Here is a 17,955-nt window from a genome sequence, read left to right as displayed (position 1 = left end):
CCCAATAATACACTTTCATATCCAGAATTATCTTAAATAAATGTTTCTCATCTTCCTTTCTCTCTTTTTCTATTTTATTTTGCTACTTCCATTTTCCCCATTTCTTATCTTAAAGTTACACGGGAAAGTGATCTTCTGCAGTTGTTTCATCCCCCTAATCTATATTCACAAATGTGTTAAAGACATCACACAAAAAAAAAAAAAATAATAAAGAAAGTATTTCTGTACCAATTTCCTCACATAACATTTATGACAGAAATAATTACATTGAAGGTTTAAGCTATGCAGCAACCTGAAACCTGTGGCAAATGTCACACTTCTTTAATAACTAAAAAAGTCATTTAGCTCAAACAAATCACTCATTATTTTAATAATAAACATAACATGACGCACATACATTGTATCCTTTAGATAGAAATAGGAAGTAGGAGGTAAAAGAATCAGTTGCTTAATTAAAAAAGAGTTCTTAAGCCCAGTAGAAATGCCTTCTTAGAAAAGTAAAATGGGATGCCCAGCTTTAAAAGAAGAGAAAGAGCTGGGTGGAATAAACCATTGAGCTTAAATTTAAATGCTAAGAAAGTATTGGGAAAAAGAGTCATCAAAAATCATTGCAAGCAATGGAAAACAATCACCAGTAGGTAAGTATTGTGAACAAAAAACACTTGGCTGGCTCTGCAAACACAGCTGGCATAGAAATGGATTCGTCTTTTGCCTTACCAGTATCAGTCTCATGACATTCCAATAAATAAAGAAAATACATTATTATTAGATTTATAAAGAAGCAGAAAAATCTTTGGCTAAATGAATATATTTTCCAGCAAATTGAAATATTAGTTTTTTTTTAAAATTCAAATTAACACATTAATGCTTGACATAGTAGGTGGAAGGTACAGAGAGGCAGAGGTGAAGAACAACTTTTGGATGAAGCCTGCTTGAAGTGCAGCGTGACTGCAGTCAGCCTGAAGTAGTGCTGTACCATCTGAATAGGCCAGACCTCCTGGAAGCACTGTAGACCAGTGACACAATGATCTTTTCGAAGATTGTCCAAATCCTCTTTACCTCTGCTCAGAGTCTTGGCTCACCTTTCCAATTCAACCTAGTTGAAAGCAGCAGCGAAGGCCATCAACAACCGCAAATTCAGCTCACCTTCCACTTCCACAAGCAGGGTAAGGAATTTGTTTTTCAGAGATCGAGCATCTTTCTGAAAGCGTTTAAAAACTGTTGTAGATACATCAACAGCTTGTAAACAAAGCTAAAAAATTCTGAGTTGATGAACTGTTTTAAACTAATTCCAAGTCACACAGATATATTTAACTACACTTCTACAGGTAATTGCCAAAACAGGTACTTAACTATGTTCTATTTTAGGCCTAAAAGTTGCACTTGTTTCTGCACAACTTTTTTAAGTGGAGCTACACATAAACTCCTTTTGGTGGAAACTGTAGTAGTCAGTAGCATATTTATTAGTAATATTGACATTTTAGGTTTATTTTTGAAAGTTTCTTTTAAGGTAAAAGAAAACTAAGAAACGTTAAATATCATGTGCAATCAATGTGAGAACAAGATTTCCAGAAACCTGTTCCAATAACCATCTATACCCAGGTGAAACATGATAAATCCATCGGTACAGTTTTATTGTAGCCTCCACAAGGGTATTGAAGTCAGAAACAGTGGAAGAAAGCTGCACAAAAGTGACAAACTGGAATGCAATCTCTGATACACATTTTGTGATGAGATAATCAAGCTACACCACAAAAAATATGAGAAACAGGATCACAGTGGTCCCCAAGAAACAGAAAAGAACAAAAGAGATGGAAAAAGAAGAAACTGGGGAACAAGTATGCTTATTTGCATGTGTCAAGAGGTGTACAAGAAAGCCCAAGTCAGAATTTTGATTTCTCTGATGAAGTCTTCTACAGTCTGCTTACAGAAAGTAATAAAACCAGAACATTGATAACATCTAGAATTATAGGTTGCTGGTCTCCCCCCAGCTTCTCAACTGGAGCCTCTCAATCACCCTTTGTAAGTAGCTTCTTCAATAATATAATGCATGCATGGTGGCAAAGAACCTTTCATTACCTAGACAAGTTCCCCAAAATAATTCACATATTGTAGGCCTACTAGTTTTAATAAACAAACATCAACAGACTTGTGGTTTTTAAAAAGAAATTCTCCATTAAATCACTGATTAGTATTCACCTTCTTTTTGTTTCACAGAATATTTAAATTCCTTAACATCTAATCTTAAGTATTTTGAGGCTCATAGCACAGTATTGGTGAGGACAATTAAACAGTACTGTTTTGTGAGGATGAGTCAGACAAGAAAGTTTATAAACCACTATCACAATCAGTTTAAGGATGCAGAAAAAAAAATTGTGAAAAGGAATGGTAGCTGAAGCGGTAGCTGTAAGAATATTAACATTTTAAGGTAACTATCATGATGAAGTTTCTGGTAAATAAAACTACGTCAAAGTGTTAACAGAAATCAGTAATATCAAGCAGGGAAGAAAGGGAAGAGGAGAAAAGACAATCTATGAGAATACACTACAGGTATCTCAAGCAGCAAATTATAAGGCAAAATCCCAAACTATCTATATACCATGGTATGACACAATGCCATTTAAACCCACATGTAAAACAGGTTTTCATCTACATTGTTAGCTAAACAGCTAAGCACTTCATACGGAAAGAAAATAACTATTGAAGTCATCTGTTTATCTGGTCAATTTTTCACAACTATGTGTGATAACAGCAACATTGAGATAGCTGTATCATCAGTGTGCGTGTGCATGCATCTGTGCGTAAAAACATATTGTGGATGCTGTATTATGAAATAATCAGAGATGATGATCCAGTCAAAACTCAGTTTGTGGCTGTGCTGAAAGCTCTATCATGAAATATTTTCTGTACTGAGAGTAGTCAAACAGGAGAAAAAGCAGAGAGAAAGCCACAGAATTATTGAGGTTGGAAGGGATCTCTGAAGATTGCTTAGTCCAACTACCCTGCTAATAGCAAGCTGAGTAAGAGCAGACTGGCCATGACCATGTCCAATAAGGTTTTGAATACCTCCACAGCTGGAGACTCCACAATCTCTCTGGGCATCCTCTTCCACTGTTCCATCTTCCTTACAAAGTTTTTTCTTATGTTTAGATGGAAGTTACCATTGTTCAATCTATGCTCACTGACTTTTGTCCTGTCACTGGGAATCCTGATAACCGCGAGATGAGTAGATTTCCATCTTCTTTACATCCTAGATCAAGTAATTTTACATATTGATAAGACCTGCCCTCAACTCAGTCTTCTCAACAAGGATAAACAATCCCAGCTCTCAGCCTGTCCTCATATCACGTTCTAATCCCAGTAATGTTCCAGTCCTTTAATCATCTTATACGGACATCTTGAAGGAGCTTTTTAGTGGATTTATTCCCATCTTCCCAGTATATTCCCATCTTTCTTGTATGAAGATGCCCAGAAATGGACACAGAGTTCCCAGTGTGGTCTCATCAATACTGAAAAGGGTACAAGAAATCACCTTCTTTGATCTGCTTGCAATGCTCTTCCTAATGCACCCCAGGTGCTGTTGGTCTTCTTTGCTACAAGAGCAGATCACTGGTGCATGTTCTACTTGTTGTCCACCACGATCCCCAGGCACTTTTCTACAAAGCTGCTTTCTAGCTGGTCAGCTCCCAGCGTGCTGTGGAGCATGGGGGTCTTCCCCAGCTGCAGGACTTCACATTTTTTTCCCCATGATGTTCCTGTTTCCCAGCTTTCTTTGGTTTGTCAACATCTTTCTGAATGGCAGTACAAACATCTGGCTTATCAACCACTCCTCCCAGTTTTGTATCATCTCTAAACACATGAAGGGTGCATTCTGTCCCACCATTAGTGGTAATGTTAATAACAGGATTAGAACCAGCACTGACCCCAAGGGTACTGGCCTCCAACTGGACTTTGTGCCACTGATCACAAATCTTTGAGCCCAGCAGTTCAGCCAGTTTTCAATCTACCTCCACTGTCTACTTATCTAGTACATGCCTCAACAGTTTGCCTATGAAGATGTTATAAAAAAATAAAATATATCAACATTGAAGTAGCTTTCTTTCATAAATTGGAAGATAGTAAAATCCCACCACAAAGACACTGAGAGGCCTCACACTAACTCAGAAAGCCCAGAAAGTCAATTTGGGAGTGGATCATTAAGAAAGACTCCCAATGTTTTTTTGCTTGCTTACACAAACCTAAATTTCAAATCAAAATGTGCATTGCTCAGTTACAGTAAATCCATTACTACTCATTTGTATGTGGCTATTAAGCTTCAGGGAAGAATAGGTTTTATAGAAGCACAGAATCAGAGAATATCCTGATCTGGAAGGGACCCACGAGGATCACTAAGCCCAATTCCTGGCTCCACACAGGACCACCCAAAAATCAGACCATATGTCTGAAAGCATTGACCAAACACTTCTTGAACTCCGTCAGATTTGGTGCTGTGACCACCTCCCTGGAGAGCCTGTCCCAGTGCTTGACCACCCTCTCAGTGAAGAACCTTTTCTCAATACCCAGTCTGCGCTTCCCCTGTCACAGGTTCATGATGTTCTCTTGGGTCCTATTGCTGGTCACCAGAAAGAAGAGACCAGTGCCTGCCCGTCTACTCCCCTCAGGAGGAAGATGAAGGCCATAATGAGGTCTTCCCTCACCTTCTCTAAGCTGAACAAACCAGGCGATTTCAGCCACTCCTCATGTATCTTTCCCTCTAGATTCTTTACCGCCTTTGTTGCCCTTCTTTGGACACTCTATAATAGTTTTATATCCTTCCTATATCGTGGTGCCCAAAACTCCACACACAGTACTTGAGGTGAGGCCACAGCAGCAGCAACTCAAAAATTATCTGATTTTAGGTGAGATAAAGTTACTGCAACTCTAAAAGATATTATAGATTTTACTAGTTTTATTTACACCTCAGAAAAGAATTGTCTGCATGCAGTAGAATCAAGTCTGCCTCTGAAACAGTGTCAGAAAACTGAGTAGATGTAAAATTGTTGCATTCTCCTCTTTACTTACTGCCACTTCAACCTATAGCATGCTAATTTCACTCAGTCTTCTACAGATTACACATGATACAAGAATACTAGTTAAGACCAAGTTCATCTGGTTTTGGTCTCTCCTTTTAACATAACAGTCCTGTCTCAAAACTTATGCTTTAACCTTATAAATCTGTCCGCACCAAGCATTCTGGTTCTTGTTCTTTGCCTCCGCATTTCTTAAATTATGTTTATCTAGTTCTCAATTTTTCTCCCTATTACTTGTTCTAGCTGCAGTATCATGTAGAAAAAAAGTCGTAACAATCCATGATATTGTAAGTCAGGTTAAGGTATATTGAAACTAAAAATAATGGAAAGCCTTTAAAGGAAAGGAACTGATATTTCTTGGATGCATCACAGAAACACACACATTTAATCATACAAAACATATTCAATGTTTTCTAACTAGGAAAAGAAGTGTTAGAAGAAAAAGATACAGAGGTAATCCAGCGTAGATTAAAAGAAACTAGAATCAAAATACAGTTTATAATGGAAACATAATGAAAGTTAAATTGTCATAACATCTATGGGTGCAGGTAGTAGACGCTGAAACACGTTTGGTTAAAAAACAACACAATCCAGTGGTAAACTCATATTTCTTACCTGGCAATGAAGAATTTATACAACCCCACACTTCTCCCTGGAAAGTGAAATGCAAATAAGCAAAAGTAAGTCTACAAAATAAAAGAGTTTCTAACAGACAAAAAAAGTAATGGTATTTTCAGTTTTAAGAGTTCGTCCAACCTATGTACCATTTACTTTGACAAGAAGATTGCCACGTCTAGAACTTCAAACCAATAGGAGCATTTTTGTAGGTGTAGACCATACTGTGCTTACCTCACCTATGCTAGGTAGTCAACTTTTTCCACCAGTATTCCAGTATTTACAGAACCAAGAAGCAACAGTTTAGACAAAGAGAAAGATTTATCTTGGACCAAGACATGCTGAGAAGCTTGTTACCCTACCACTCCTTTCCACTATTTATTTTAAACAACAAAATCAAGCCGTATGCAAAATAAAACAAAGAAGTTCTAAGGTTCCCCAGAGATAGGCAGCTTTAGGGAAAGTTGGATCTGCTGGGTTTCCCCTCAGTCCAAAACATTTCTGGTCCTGCTAAATGACCTAAGTGGCTGATGGTATCAAGCATAAGAATTATGTAAATATATATATATATATTTTTTTTTGGTGGGGTGGGGAAAGGGCAGAAAAAAAACAGATGGTGAAGAGCTTACCAAAGAGTTCTTGTGCCATCTCCCTCATTACTGGTATTACCAAGACTACTAAGCCAAAACAATGACTATGGGGAATTATTTTTATTTTTTATTTTTATTTTTTACTGTGGGGTTAGTATAAAGAACTCTCAGGTCAGATGCTGGTCTGCCACAGGTATTTCTGTTATCTCTCCAATAAATTTACAGATGTCCTGGAAGATGGAGGTTTAGGCAGCAGAGGAAGGATTCGATCTAAGGTAAGAATTTTAGTTCCGATGTCAGAAACAACTACATTTTACAGTGGGTGTGCTGTGTTAGAAAGCTGAAAGAACTAAAAGCTATGTTAGATGGTCAGTGTCCTATAACTGGAGTCTTACAACATGATTGTTAATATCGCAGTTAAAAAAGACATGAGTACAAACAACTCTTCAAGGATTACATGTATTTCAGTACAATCTAACTGAATTCAACTTTTTTGAGCAAGCACTTGGAGAACCTTAATTAGATGGAATTAGAGGAAAATTATTCGGTCTAAGAAGGCAAGTGACAGGTTTTAAGGGGCTTTAAATGAAATAATATTAAACATGTCCTTCAAGAGAAAAGGAAAAATTCAACTCAACCACACAAACAGCAAGTTGTCTCTGTTGTCATGTAATGACTGTAACCACAGGAATTACTGACTTTCTAAAGTTAAAATTAATCTGTACCTAATCATCTAGAACTGTCCTCTTCTGTATTTGTGGGAGCTTCCCACCTAAGAGTAGAGTCAAAGTCACCTCAAAAGAAAAAGGTAAAGATCTGCCACTTCTACTAGTTACACTCTGTTGGTTCAACTGATTTCCTTTATTTCATGAGAAGATGGTCTTCTCTTGTTGTGACAATCAGTGCACTACTTCATACCAGGCAAAACCCCTTCTATCGTATTAACTGAACGAACAACGTCAATGCTCTATAAAATAGGCCGATTAAATTCATAACATATCCACTCTTCTGTGGATTGTCACTGCAACACCCTTTCAAAAGAGTGGGGTGGAATCTGAAAACAGCAAACTGTTAACTTCATGCAATAGTTAACTATTTTACATCTGGATGTTTTTTAAAATGTTAAAAAATATCAGCGCAGCAATATTAAGATACACACTAAACAGCAAACTTGCCATTTATAGAGATGGTTATTGTGAGTTGAAAAAAATTGTATCAATTATTTTCCCCCTTTCAGATACTCTCCAGTGCTGTCTCCAAAAAATCAGTTGAACAGATAAATCCTACTCTTCCTATCAGGGGATAAACTATAAAGAGAAACAGTACCAAAACAAATTCTATACACTACTTTGATATGCTTTCCTGCAACGGATTTTACTCATACCATCAGCTGCCTATAACTTACCAAGACCTTACAGCTGATGATCCACAGAAAGCAAATCTTTAAAAAAAATACTTTTGACACACAGGAGGAAAGGATCTATAAGCAAACGTTCTTGCAAAGTAGCCTGCAAAATGCTACATGCAGATTTACTACTACACATTGCCCATTTGGGATGGGTATATGCTAGATGGATTTTTCTCACAGTCAATAATCTATCCATCTATTCTTTTTTAGAAAGGTCTGATTTCTTTCTTGTCATTTTTGTTACTTCCAAACAAAAACAAACATGTTGAAATATTTTAAGTTACCAAGTGGGAAGAATTAAGAACAAACAATTCCAGTATTAAGAATATAAATGACAGTGTTTGTCTAATCCTCAAATCACCAATATAGGAAACAAATTACTTTCTTTTTTATTCCTTTTTTCGGAATATATTAGAGAACTTCTAGGAAACTGTAATCTTCCTTATTCAACAAAAGCATTACTTCAACTTGTCAGAAACACACATAAAACATTCAGAGCAGCTATAAGGGTATTCCATGAGTTAGTCCACCTGCCAGCTTTGTCTCCTACACAAGCTGGAACACATGATCCAATTTAAGCCACTGTTATCAATTTCCAAGTGACAGTCACCCAGCTCAAATTTTCACACTATAAATCAGATTTTCACTGGATTTCACAGCTTCCATGACCACCGAGTAGTGTAATATATGAGAGATTTATAAAGAAATACTACTTTGAGGATCTATCTGCAGTTTAAGAAAATTTCTAGCCCTTAAAACAAGGAAGAAAACATCTGAAGACACACATAGAGGCTATACCAGCTCAAAACTCGGAAAGTAATGAAAATTACTCTACAAGTTAATTTGAAATTTAGCTTTTGTAATCAAAACTTTGTTAATATAAAATTAACCTTTTGTTTGTTAGTTTTTAATTTAAAACTACCAAGCCTTACCATTGATTCTGGACAATACTCAGGTGCTCGCTGCAGTAAATGCTTCAAACGGGAATCACTCTTAGAAGATAATATCTGTTAGAAACAAGACATAGAAAGATGTAACCACATATTGAACACTTTTTTCAACTGACTTCTTCCTTTTTAGTTTCACTACTGTCTACTTGTTGACAACTTCTGCTAACAGTTAACATGTAAACAATGAAGTTAAGATTTTTTTTATATATTTGTAGTCTTCCAAATGTGTTGCACTTTTTATGAATGATTTTTTTTTTTTTTTTTAAGAATGACTTATATTTTTTGGGAGTAAATGAGAATTTTGTCCTCAAACTCTTCAATCCAGAAGTTTCTATTGAATAGACAGTGTGAAAAACAGAATTTCTGTCCCACGCATCAAAACATGATATATTTACTTAATCTTCTGCTAAATATTACATGACCTCAGGCAATTAAACTCCTTCCAGGAAAAAAAAAAAAAGTTACAGAATACAAAAAGTAAAATTAACAGAAGGAATGAATAGTTAAGCAAGATCAAGTTAAGCATCACTTAAGCAAATAGATCATCTAGAAGTTCATGGAACTGGATGGCGTGCAACTGAAGATGCTGAAAAGCTGGCCACTATAGTTGCAAAGCAGCCTGCTATCATTTTCGAACAATCGTGGTGATTGAACAAGGCTCACAATAATTTTTTCAATTATTGAAAAAAGGCAAACGATGTATCCATTAGAAAAGCAAGGACAATCCAGGAAATTACAGACTGCTCAGCCTATCCCCACCTCTCAAGATGACTATGGAACACATTCTCCTGAAAGCCATGCCAGAGCACCTGAAGAACAAGAGGGTGTCTGAGAATAGTCAGCACAGGCACACCAAGTGCAAATTTAGCCTGAGAGCTTCCTATAACAAAAAGATTGATTCAGTAGGAAAAAAAAAAAGTGGAGAACAATGTATGTTGTTTACCCTGACATTAACAAGGCTTTGGCGTAGTCTCCCATAGTATTTTTAGAGACAAATTAGTGAAACATGGATGAGATTGGTGAGCTATAAGGTGGGTGGCAAAATGCATGATAGGTCTCAAAGACTGGCAGTCTGCTGTCCAACACCTAAGTGAACTCTTTATACCACTTTCAAGTGGTAATAAAACAGGATTCACACCAATACTGTTTAATAGCTTTCCCAGTGTCAGAAAGAATCCTCAGCAAGTACACAGATAGTCCTAAACTGGGAATTGTCCACTGGCGGGTGGAGCTGCTACTGAGATGGGTTGATAAGAAACACAAGCATTTTTCCTTGCTGAGTTTCATGTAGTTCCTGCTGGTCAATTCCTTCCATCTGTCCAGGTCGCTCTGGATAGTAGGTAGTACTGCCTTTGAGATTATCAGTTCTTCTTCCCAGTTTGGTATCACCTGAAAACTCAACAAGAGTGAATCTGTTGCTTCCTCCAGGTCATTAATAAAGATGTTAAATAGGACAAGTCCTAGCATAGACCCCCTTTGGTCTTACTGGCCTTCTTATTGGCCTGCAGGTAAAATATGACCCATTTTAACTTCTATCATCTGAGCCCAATCATCTAAACAATTTTTCTACTCAACTACCTTCTCATAATCAAAGCCATCATATCCTAAAATGGATGGAAATATACTGAGGGAGAAAGTGTTGAAAGCCTGAAAGTCATTGTAAATGACATCCACTTCGTTCCTCTCATCCAGAAATCCAGCTATTTTATTATTAATAGCAAGCAAGTTTTACAGGCATGACTTACCCTTCACATGCCCAAAAATGTGTTTCAGGAGGACTGTCTATGATCTTATGATTATGATCTCATGATTACTAGTTTCCTGGATTGCAAACAGTCCTTTGGCTTTTTCTTTTTCCTTTTTTTCCTTCCATATATATATATATTTTTTTTTCCTTCTGAAGTGAGGGCAGTGGAGAAGATGGGCACATTGTTTGCCTTTCTCCAGTCACCAGGGTCATCTCCTGTTCTGCAACCTTTCAGATATGATATAGCGTATACAACCTCGCTGTGACACCAGCCAACTCTCACAACACTCTCAGATGTAATCCAGCTTGTCCCACGGACTTGTATGGGCCAAATTTTCCCTCAATCAATTCCTGACTCAACCCTTACTCAATCCTGGCAGTTCTCCACCTTGAATCCCCTCTGTATGCATAGGGGACTCTGAGATCTTATTGACAAACTCAGGAAAGACGACATTCAGTACTTCTGCCTTACCTGTGTTTGCTGACACTAAATTGCCCTAAATAAACTGCATTCAATAAGTCACATTTTACTTTGTTCAGCCTTTAACTACTGCCATAGCAGGTAGGATTTTTTCTATCACTTGGTATCTTTTGCAAATCTCAATTCCAACTGAGCTTTATCTTTCCTAATATAGCCCTTACGTGCCTGGGCAAAATTGCTCAGTTCTTCCTTTATAACCTTTCCCTGCTTCCACATTACTTCTACATTTTGTATACTACTTTTCTGTATTGCACCTCTGTCTTGACTTTACTGTTTAGCCAAGCCAGCCTCCTGAAACATTTATTTGTTTTCCTGAGGACTGAGATGGACTGCTCTTATGCCTGAAGGAAGATAAAACCTCTGGACTGGTACATAGATGAATGCTGCCAGGGACTGTATCATCACGAAACTTCCCAGAAATAAGCTTAGGAAAAAAAAAAAAGTTAATTAAATAAAGACAGGCGCACTCATTCCTTGATACAGCATCCAACAGACTGAATCAAATAATCACCAAACAAAGGGATACTAAAACTAAGTTTTTAATCATACTTTTTAAGAATTTTTAATTAAAAAAAATTTGCTGCAGACACCTGGCTGACTCCAAACTCAGTGAAACAGATCGTTTCCGAACCAAAACGTGTCCGTTTTCAATTGACTCCACTTTTGGGATTGATCTGACAAATGCTTGGTACAGGTAACAGAATACAAAATAGTATACATAACAGCATATACCATATATATATGTACTTATATGCGTATTTGCTACTTTACTAGCGATAAGTTTGTAGTAGCTTGTAATATTAAGATGTATTTGCTACTACTAACAATTACTGCTACTACTGAATATAAAACACACACTTTCTGGTAAGAAGTTTGTAATAACTTTATATATACTTGCTTTATTAATCATAAGGATACTTGCTATTGGTGATTTGTAGTAATATGTAATGAAATTTAGGAAATAAAGTAGTCTCCATGTCCTTGTGTATTACGGAATCCTGTGACCCCACTATTACCTTTTAAATGCCCACAGGCAAGGTAACCTTTCAGGCTGTGACACTCAGAGCAGTTGAACTAGTAGTACTTAGCAGGATTCCTTAGTCCTACCCAAGTATTTTTTTCTTAGCAGGTAGGAAAAGTGTCTGTAGTTGCCCTTTATCCATGTGAGGCCTCTCTCAATAATATCACTGGTGTCCATGCAAACAAACATCCAATGACCAAACAAATCTGGAAGTTTTTTCCCTTAAAACAAACCTCCTGCGACTTCTTCCTGTCAGTAGTCACGAACTTTCAGTATCCAATAAGCATACCTTCTGGCCATCTTTCTTTCCATGCAATGCATGATTCAGGCTATTGCTCTTGCAGGGTCTCTATGAAGAGCTTGTTTCACTCACATTTGTCCACTTTGAGGCAATGCTTTTATCCTCAGCTCCTTCACCTGACAGTTCAGGAAGCGGACCAGGGCATGACTGCAACAGTTTTACGTGCTGTAGACTCAAAGCAAGCCACTGGACTTTCCCTGTAGTCCAAGGCTTGCACAGCCACATTCCTGCTCAAGAGTTCCACCTGTGTCAAGGCCTCCAACATATCCTGAGTATTTGGTCCATGCAGTACCAGAGATTGCACTGCTGGATGTAACCAATACGCAGTCTCAAGCATTACAAACGAACCTCCAGCTGGACCTCTCTGCAAGAAATGTATTAACTCCCAGACTCCTGTCACTGCACCTATAGTTGTTGGCATTTCCTAAGCATTAGTTAAAAATAAAAATACTGAATAAAGGCCTGCCCTACCCTGTCTGGCAAGCAACTTCCATATGCTAGCACGTCCAAGAGGAAAGCTTTTTTTTTTTTTTATATACATTATCATGCCATGGTGGTACAATGCAGTGGCGCACAAAATGCAACAACTCCATAAAAATATTTTAGAAAAGGGGTTTGGATGGATGGAAGTAAGGCAAATCACTCAGCCAACTCTACCTTTAGAGTCACCACCCCATGTACATAAACCTTCATCCCACAAATTTTATGTTTAAGACAAGGAAGTAAGTATCAAACCGCAGAATGGTTTGGGTTGGAAGGGACCTTAAAGATCATCTAGTTCCAACGCCCCAGACGTGGGCAGGGACACTTCCCACTAGAACAGGTTGCTCAAAGTCCCATCCAACCTGTCCCTGAACACTTCCAGGGATGGGGCATCCGTAAATTCTCTGGGCAACCTGTTCAAATAACACATTCCAAGATCGATTCAACAAAGTCAAAATAGTTAAAAGAACACGAAAAACATTAGAAAAATAGTAGACTGCCCCTTCAGCTAGTTTGTTAGCCTATATCAAAAGGTCGTTCACAGCAAGTATACCACCAACATGATCTAAGACACCTCTTTATGGAACGAGGGGATGACCCTGCCTTAGACTTGTTATAAGCATCTCACTACAAAGGCTCTGAACATGGTGATCATCTGCATAGACAGATATCATCTGGATAAGCCAAGATCAGAATAACTCAGAAAACAATAAAACAAAACAAACAACCACAAAGAAAACCCTACATACTAATTAGAACTGTTATAGCATAATTAGGATGAAATTTGACAGTGAAAAGCTCAAGGCTTTGAAGAGCTAACAGGAATTCATGTGATAAACAGGGAACTTCAAGTCAGTGGAACAAAAGAAAGAATTGGACAGATTATTCCAAATGCTTTCTCAATGCAGCTGCTAAATCTGCCAAATGGAAACAGCTGTAAGAAGAGTGTTAAACATGTGATAGGCTTTTGCTTATGATACCATCTACAGTTTTGTTTACCAGTATTCAAGGAAAGAAATTTATTCCGGAAGGGCTGCAAGAATAATTACAGGACTTGAGAGTAAATTTTATGCAAAGAGACACAAGACCCCCTTGTTTGGCCTAGATGGTTTTACTCTATAAATATATCAGGAAGGAAGAAGAGCAATGTAACCTAGAAGTTTTGTTAATATAATCACAAATAAATAGCATCTTAACCATAATTAGGTTCAGGGCTTGAATAGCCTCAAAACATGCAATCGAGAAAGAGGGACAGCTATAATGCAAGGGCACAATTTTAATATAAAACCTGTGTATATGTATGCTTTATTTATATAAAATGTCTTGTGTACGTAAATATATACACATATGCACACAAAGCTGTACAACATATATTTATACTTTTGGATATTAAGTTGAGGAAAAATATTTCCCAAGTTTGGATTTAACATAAATGGCTCTTTGTTATTACCATATGAACTGAGTACAAATAGATTTTTGTGGATTCACAAAGCCATATATCATAATGAATATCTTAGCTAAAAAACAAGGTAAAAGAAAGAACAGTGCCAACATTTTGTTCTTCGTTTTCAGTTCTCCAAAACTTGATCCAGAAATTTAGTACCTACACCCCCCTCATTTCATAACATGCTTATCCATTCTCGACAAAAACCTGACTTCAAATTTGTATCTGTCTCCTCAACTTCAACAGAACCTGCTGAAGAACACACGACAAAAAGGAAGAGGACTTAAACTTATTAAACATTAATGTTCTCATTTAAATAACAATAATGTTACATTTCATGATTCACACATAGATGATCATTTACTTAAAATACTGATCTTGCTACGTAATTGTCTAAAGGCATGACTTTAATTCTGAGATAAATTTTAAAACAAGCTTACCTGTTCACAAACATCACGGCACATTAGGTTGTCCTTTGCATGGTAACAGCAAGACAAGCCTATGGAAAAGTAGGGAAGGGAATAAGACATTTAAAAGATTTGAAACACTTAACTATCACTTCTGAACAGAATTACCCAGCTGATGGCCTATCGGGTCACTGTATCTGATCCACAGATAATATGAGGAATTCTCCTTCAAAAAACAAACAAACCAACAAAAACAAACCAAGCAAACAAACAAACAAAAATACAACCATGAGAAATTTTTGTTACCAAGTTAACATTGATGAGCAGGTTCCACCATGTTTAAACTTCACTTACTGTTTCACTGAAGTGAAAAGCTTTGGTTTACACTTTCATGTTCCTGTTACAAAGTCTCGGTGTTAGAAACATACAACAACTGGATTGCAAGCACATTAAGAAAGTGATGGAGAAAACATGTTAGGCTCATAATTAAAAAAATATCCAGCAAATGGATAAAAAACAACCACAAAACAGACCACCTAACCAGATGTACCTTATTGAAAGCTGTACTTAAAAACAGAAATAATGGTTACTCAATCCAGTTTGTGTTGCCTTGTTTCACTATACATCTCAAAAAAATTTCATCACGTAAATTCACCTTGAAAGTAAATGCTACATTAAAGAACTAAGAATTCAGTTTCCAATCTATGAAGAAAATTCACATTGGCTTAGGTGCCAATGAATATATTCAACTGTACGTGCCACTATAATTTGAGTTCATGAGTATCCTGGACAACATTCGATTATTTAGTATTTTCTGACCTTTTGTCCATTAGCTTGTAGTGGCTGGTAACCCTCCCATTATGAATTAACAGACATTAAGGCTAGTCCTTCTGAATCACTTCCACTGCTGAGTTTCAAGTCTTATCAATTATACCACAGAGCATCACAATGAAATATTAGTATACTAAACCTTATGATCATTTAATTCCTTTTATACAAATCCTAATCATGTATACACAGAATCATAGAATGGCTTGGGTTAGAAGGGACCTTAAAGATCATCCAGTTCCAACCCCCCTGCCATGGGCAGGGTCACCTCCCACCATACCAGGCTGCCTGGGGCCTCATCCAACCTGGCCTTGAACACTTCCAGGGATGGGGCACCCACAATTTCTCTAGGCAACCTGTGCCAGTGCCTCACTACTGTCTGAGTGAAGAATTTCCTCCTAACCTCTAACCTAAATCTCCCCCCTTAGTTTAAAGCCACTCCCCCTTTTCCTGTCATTATCTGACTGAGCAAAAAGATGCTCTCCACCTCTTTAATAACCCCCCTTTAAGTATGCAAAAGCTGCGATGTCCACAGTCTTGTCTTCCTTAGGCTGAACATCCCCAGCTTTCTCAGCCTTTCTTCATGGAGGAGGTACACCAGCCCTCTGGTCATCTTTGTGGCCCTCGTCTGGACCCTCTCTAACAGATCCACATCCTTCTTGTGCTGGGGCACCCAGACCTGGACGCAGCACTCCAGGTGGGGCTTCACAAGGGCAGAGCAGAGAGGGACAATCACCTCCCTCCCTTGCTGGCCACCCCTCTGTTGATGCAGCCCAGGATGCAGTTGGCCTTCAGGGCTGCAAGCATGCACGGCTGGCTCGTGTCGAGTTTTTGATCCTCCAGAACCCCCAAGTCCTTTTCTGCAGGGCTGCTCTCAGTGAGCTCTTCACCCAGTCTGTACTCCTGTTTGGCATTGCCCCAACCCAGGTGCAGCACCTTGCGCTTAGACCTGATCAACCTCATTAGGTTCACAAGGGCCCACTTTTCTAGCTTGTCCAGGTCCCTTTGGATGCCATCCCTTCCTTCTGTTGTATCAACCGCACCACTCAGCTTGGCGTCATATGCAAATCTGAAGGGGATGCCCTCCATCTCACTATGTTGTTGATAAAAATACTAAACTGTAGAGGTCCCATCACCCTTGAGGGATGCCATTCATCACAGGCCTTCATCTGGACGTAGAGCCATTGAGCACCACTCTCTGCAACCTTCAAGCCCATTTCTTATCCACTGAACGGTCTACCCATCAAATCCATATCCCTCCAATCTGGAGACCAGGATGTCATGTTGCACTGTGTCAAAGGCCTTACAGAAGTCCAGACAGGTGACATTGGTCGGTCTTCCCTTGTCAACTGCTGCAGTCACTCCATCACAGAAGGCCACCACAGTGGCCAGGCACAATTTGCCCTTGGTGAAGCCATGCTGGCTGTCTTGGATCACCTAATCAAACTATAGTATCTTAAATAAGTAACAAATTTAACTGGCTAGAAGCGATGTCCTTAAACCAGAAATTCAAGGTACGAGCCATATTCATTCCAAACACAATTCCTGAGCTCTGCCTTTCTGCCTCTAGTTAATCTCTTCTGAAGTATCTTAAAACTTCTCTCTCTCAGTCAGTCTTTTTCTGTCTCATTCCAAGTTTCCCCAGTTTTACTAAAAAATCCCCAAGGTTTAAATTCAAGATTTTATTAATGTACAACTACCATGCACATGAATACCCTTCCTTCTCCGATAAGCTCTGCTACCTCCGCCATGTGAGCAGGTCCACCAAGTTAGAGTTTTCCTTTCCCCTACAAGCAGAGATCAAACCTATGGCGCAGCGATAGGGTGCACCCACAAACACCTCCACAATTGCGGTTTTCAGCATTCCGCTATTACATTTTTCACACTTTCCACTCGCGTGACAGCCCTGCCAGCGCGACCTATTTACTAAAATAGATTTATACACCACTATACATGCGTGTGCTCCCAACCCCGGGGGCGACCCCGCCGCGCCCGCCCCGCCGCCAGCCTCGCCCCTGCGCCATGTTGTGGAGCGGGGTCCCCGCGGAGCCGCCTCCCCGCCCGCCCCCCGCGCCTCGCCACTCACCGGCCGCCCCGGGGGCGAGCAGCGGCGCCGCCGCCAGGCACAGCAAGGCCCAGGGCCACGGGGCAGCAGCAGCGGCCGCCGCCTCCATGGCCCGGCCGCCAACGCGCCCCGCAGCGCCGCAGCCCCACCGAGCCCCCGCCCGGCTCTGACGCCGCCGGCTCCCCCTTCCCCCCGCAGCCGCTGCCGGCCGCCATTGGCTGCGGCTCCCCCGGCCCGCCCCGCTCCGCCCGGCCGCCGCGGACATTCCAGCGGGCGGCGCCTCAGGGCGCCTCGCGCCACGGCTCCCTGGTGCCCCGTGGAGTTATCAATGCGTTTATTGATATTCGAGTTATCAATGCGTTTATTAATATTCGAGTTATTAATTGCGTTTCTAGACGTTATTTTAAAATCGGTGGTTGTAAGCCTGGCGTGTAGCGCCGCACGCCTATGCCATGTAGCCAGGTGGACTTGAAGTTACCACAGGTATCCAGTGACCTGGTGGGAGACGTGAAATGAACAGCGCAAAACACAGATCACCCAACACGG

At 39.4% G+C, this 17,955-nt stretch overlaps 1 protein-coding gene across 2 annotated transcripts in view; it reads right to left on the bottom strand.

Moving 5' to 3' along the window:
* The window catches only part of RECK (reversion inducing cysteine rich protein with kazal motifs), a 56,085-nt gene extending 38,493 nt beyond the window's left edge, over positions 1-17,592 (bottom strand). For both annotated transcript variants that reach the window (XM_068674670.1, XM_068674671.1), the window contains exons 1-4: positions 17,431-17,592; positions 14,550-14,608; positions 8,615-8,689; positions 5,685-5,721 (exon numbers count right to left, since the gene is read on the bottom strand). In XM_068674670.1, the coding sequence (XP_068530771.1) occupies positions 5,685-5,721; positions 8,615-8,689; positions 14,550-14,608; positions 17,431-17,518 (259 nt within the window). In that variant the 5' untranslated portion in view covers positions 17,519-17,592. The remainder of the gene's footprint in view (positions 1-5,684; positions 5,722-8,614; positions 8,690-14,549; positions 14,609-17,430) is intronic.
* Between the last annotated feature and the right edge of the window lie 363 nt (positions 17,593-17,955).

This window comes from Anas acuta, chromosome 2, assembly GCF_963932015.1.
Source record: "Anas acuta chromosome 2, bAnaAcu1.1, whole genome shotgun sequence".
In the NCBI taxonomy this organism is placed as follows: domain Eukaryota; kingdom Metazoa; phylum Chordata; class Aves; order Anseriformes; family Anatidae; genus Anas; species Anas acuta.
Note: the sequence above shows the minus strand (reverse complement) of the source record. Positions and strands in the feature narration are given on the sequence as shown.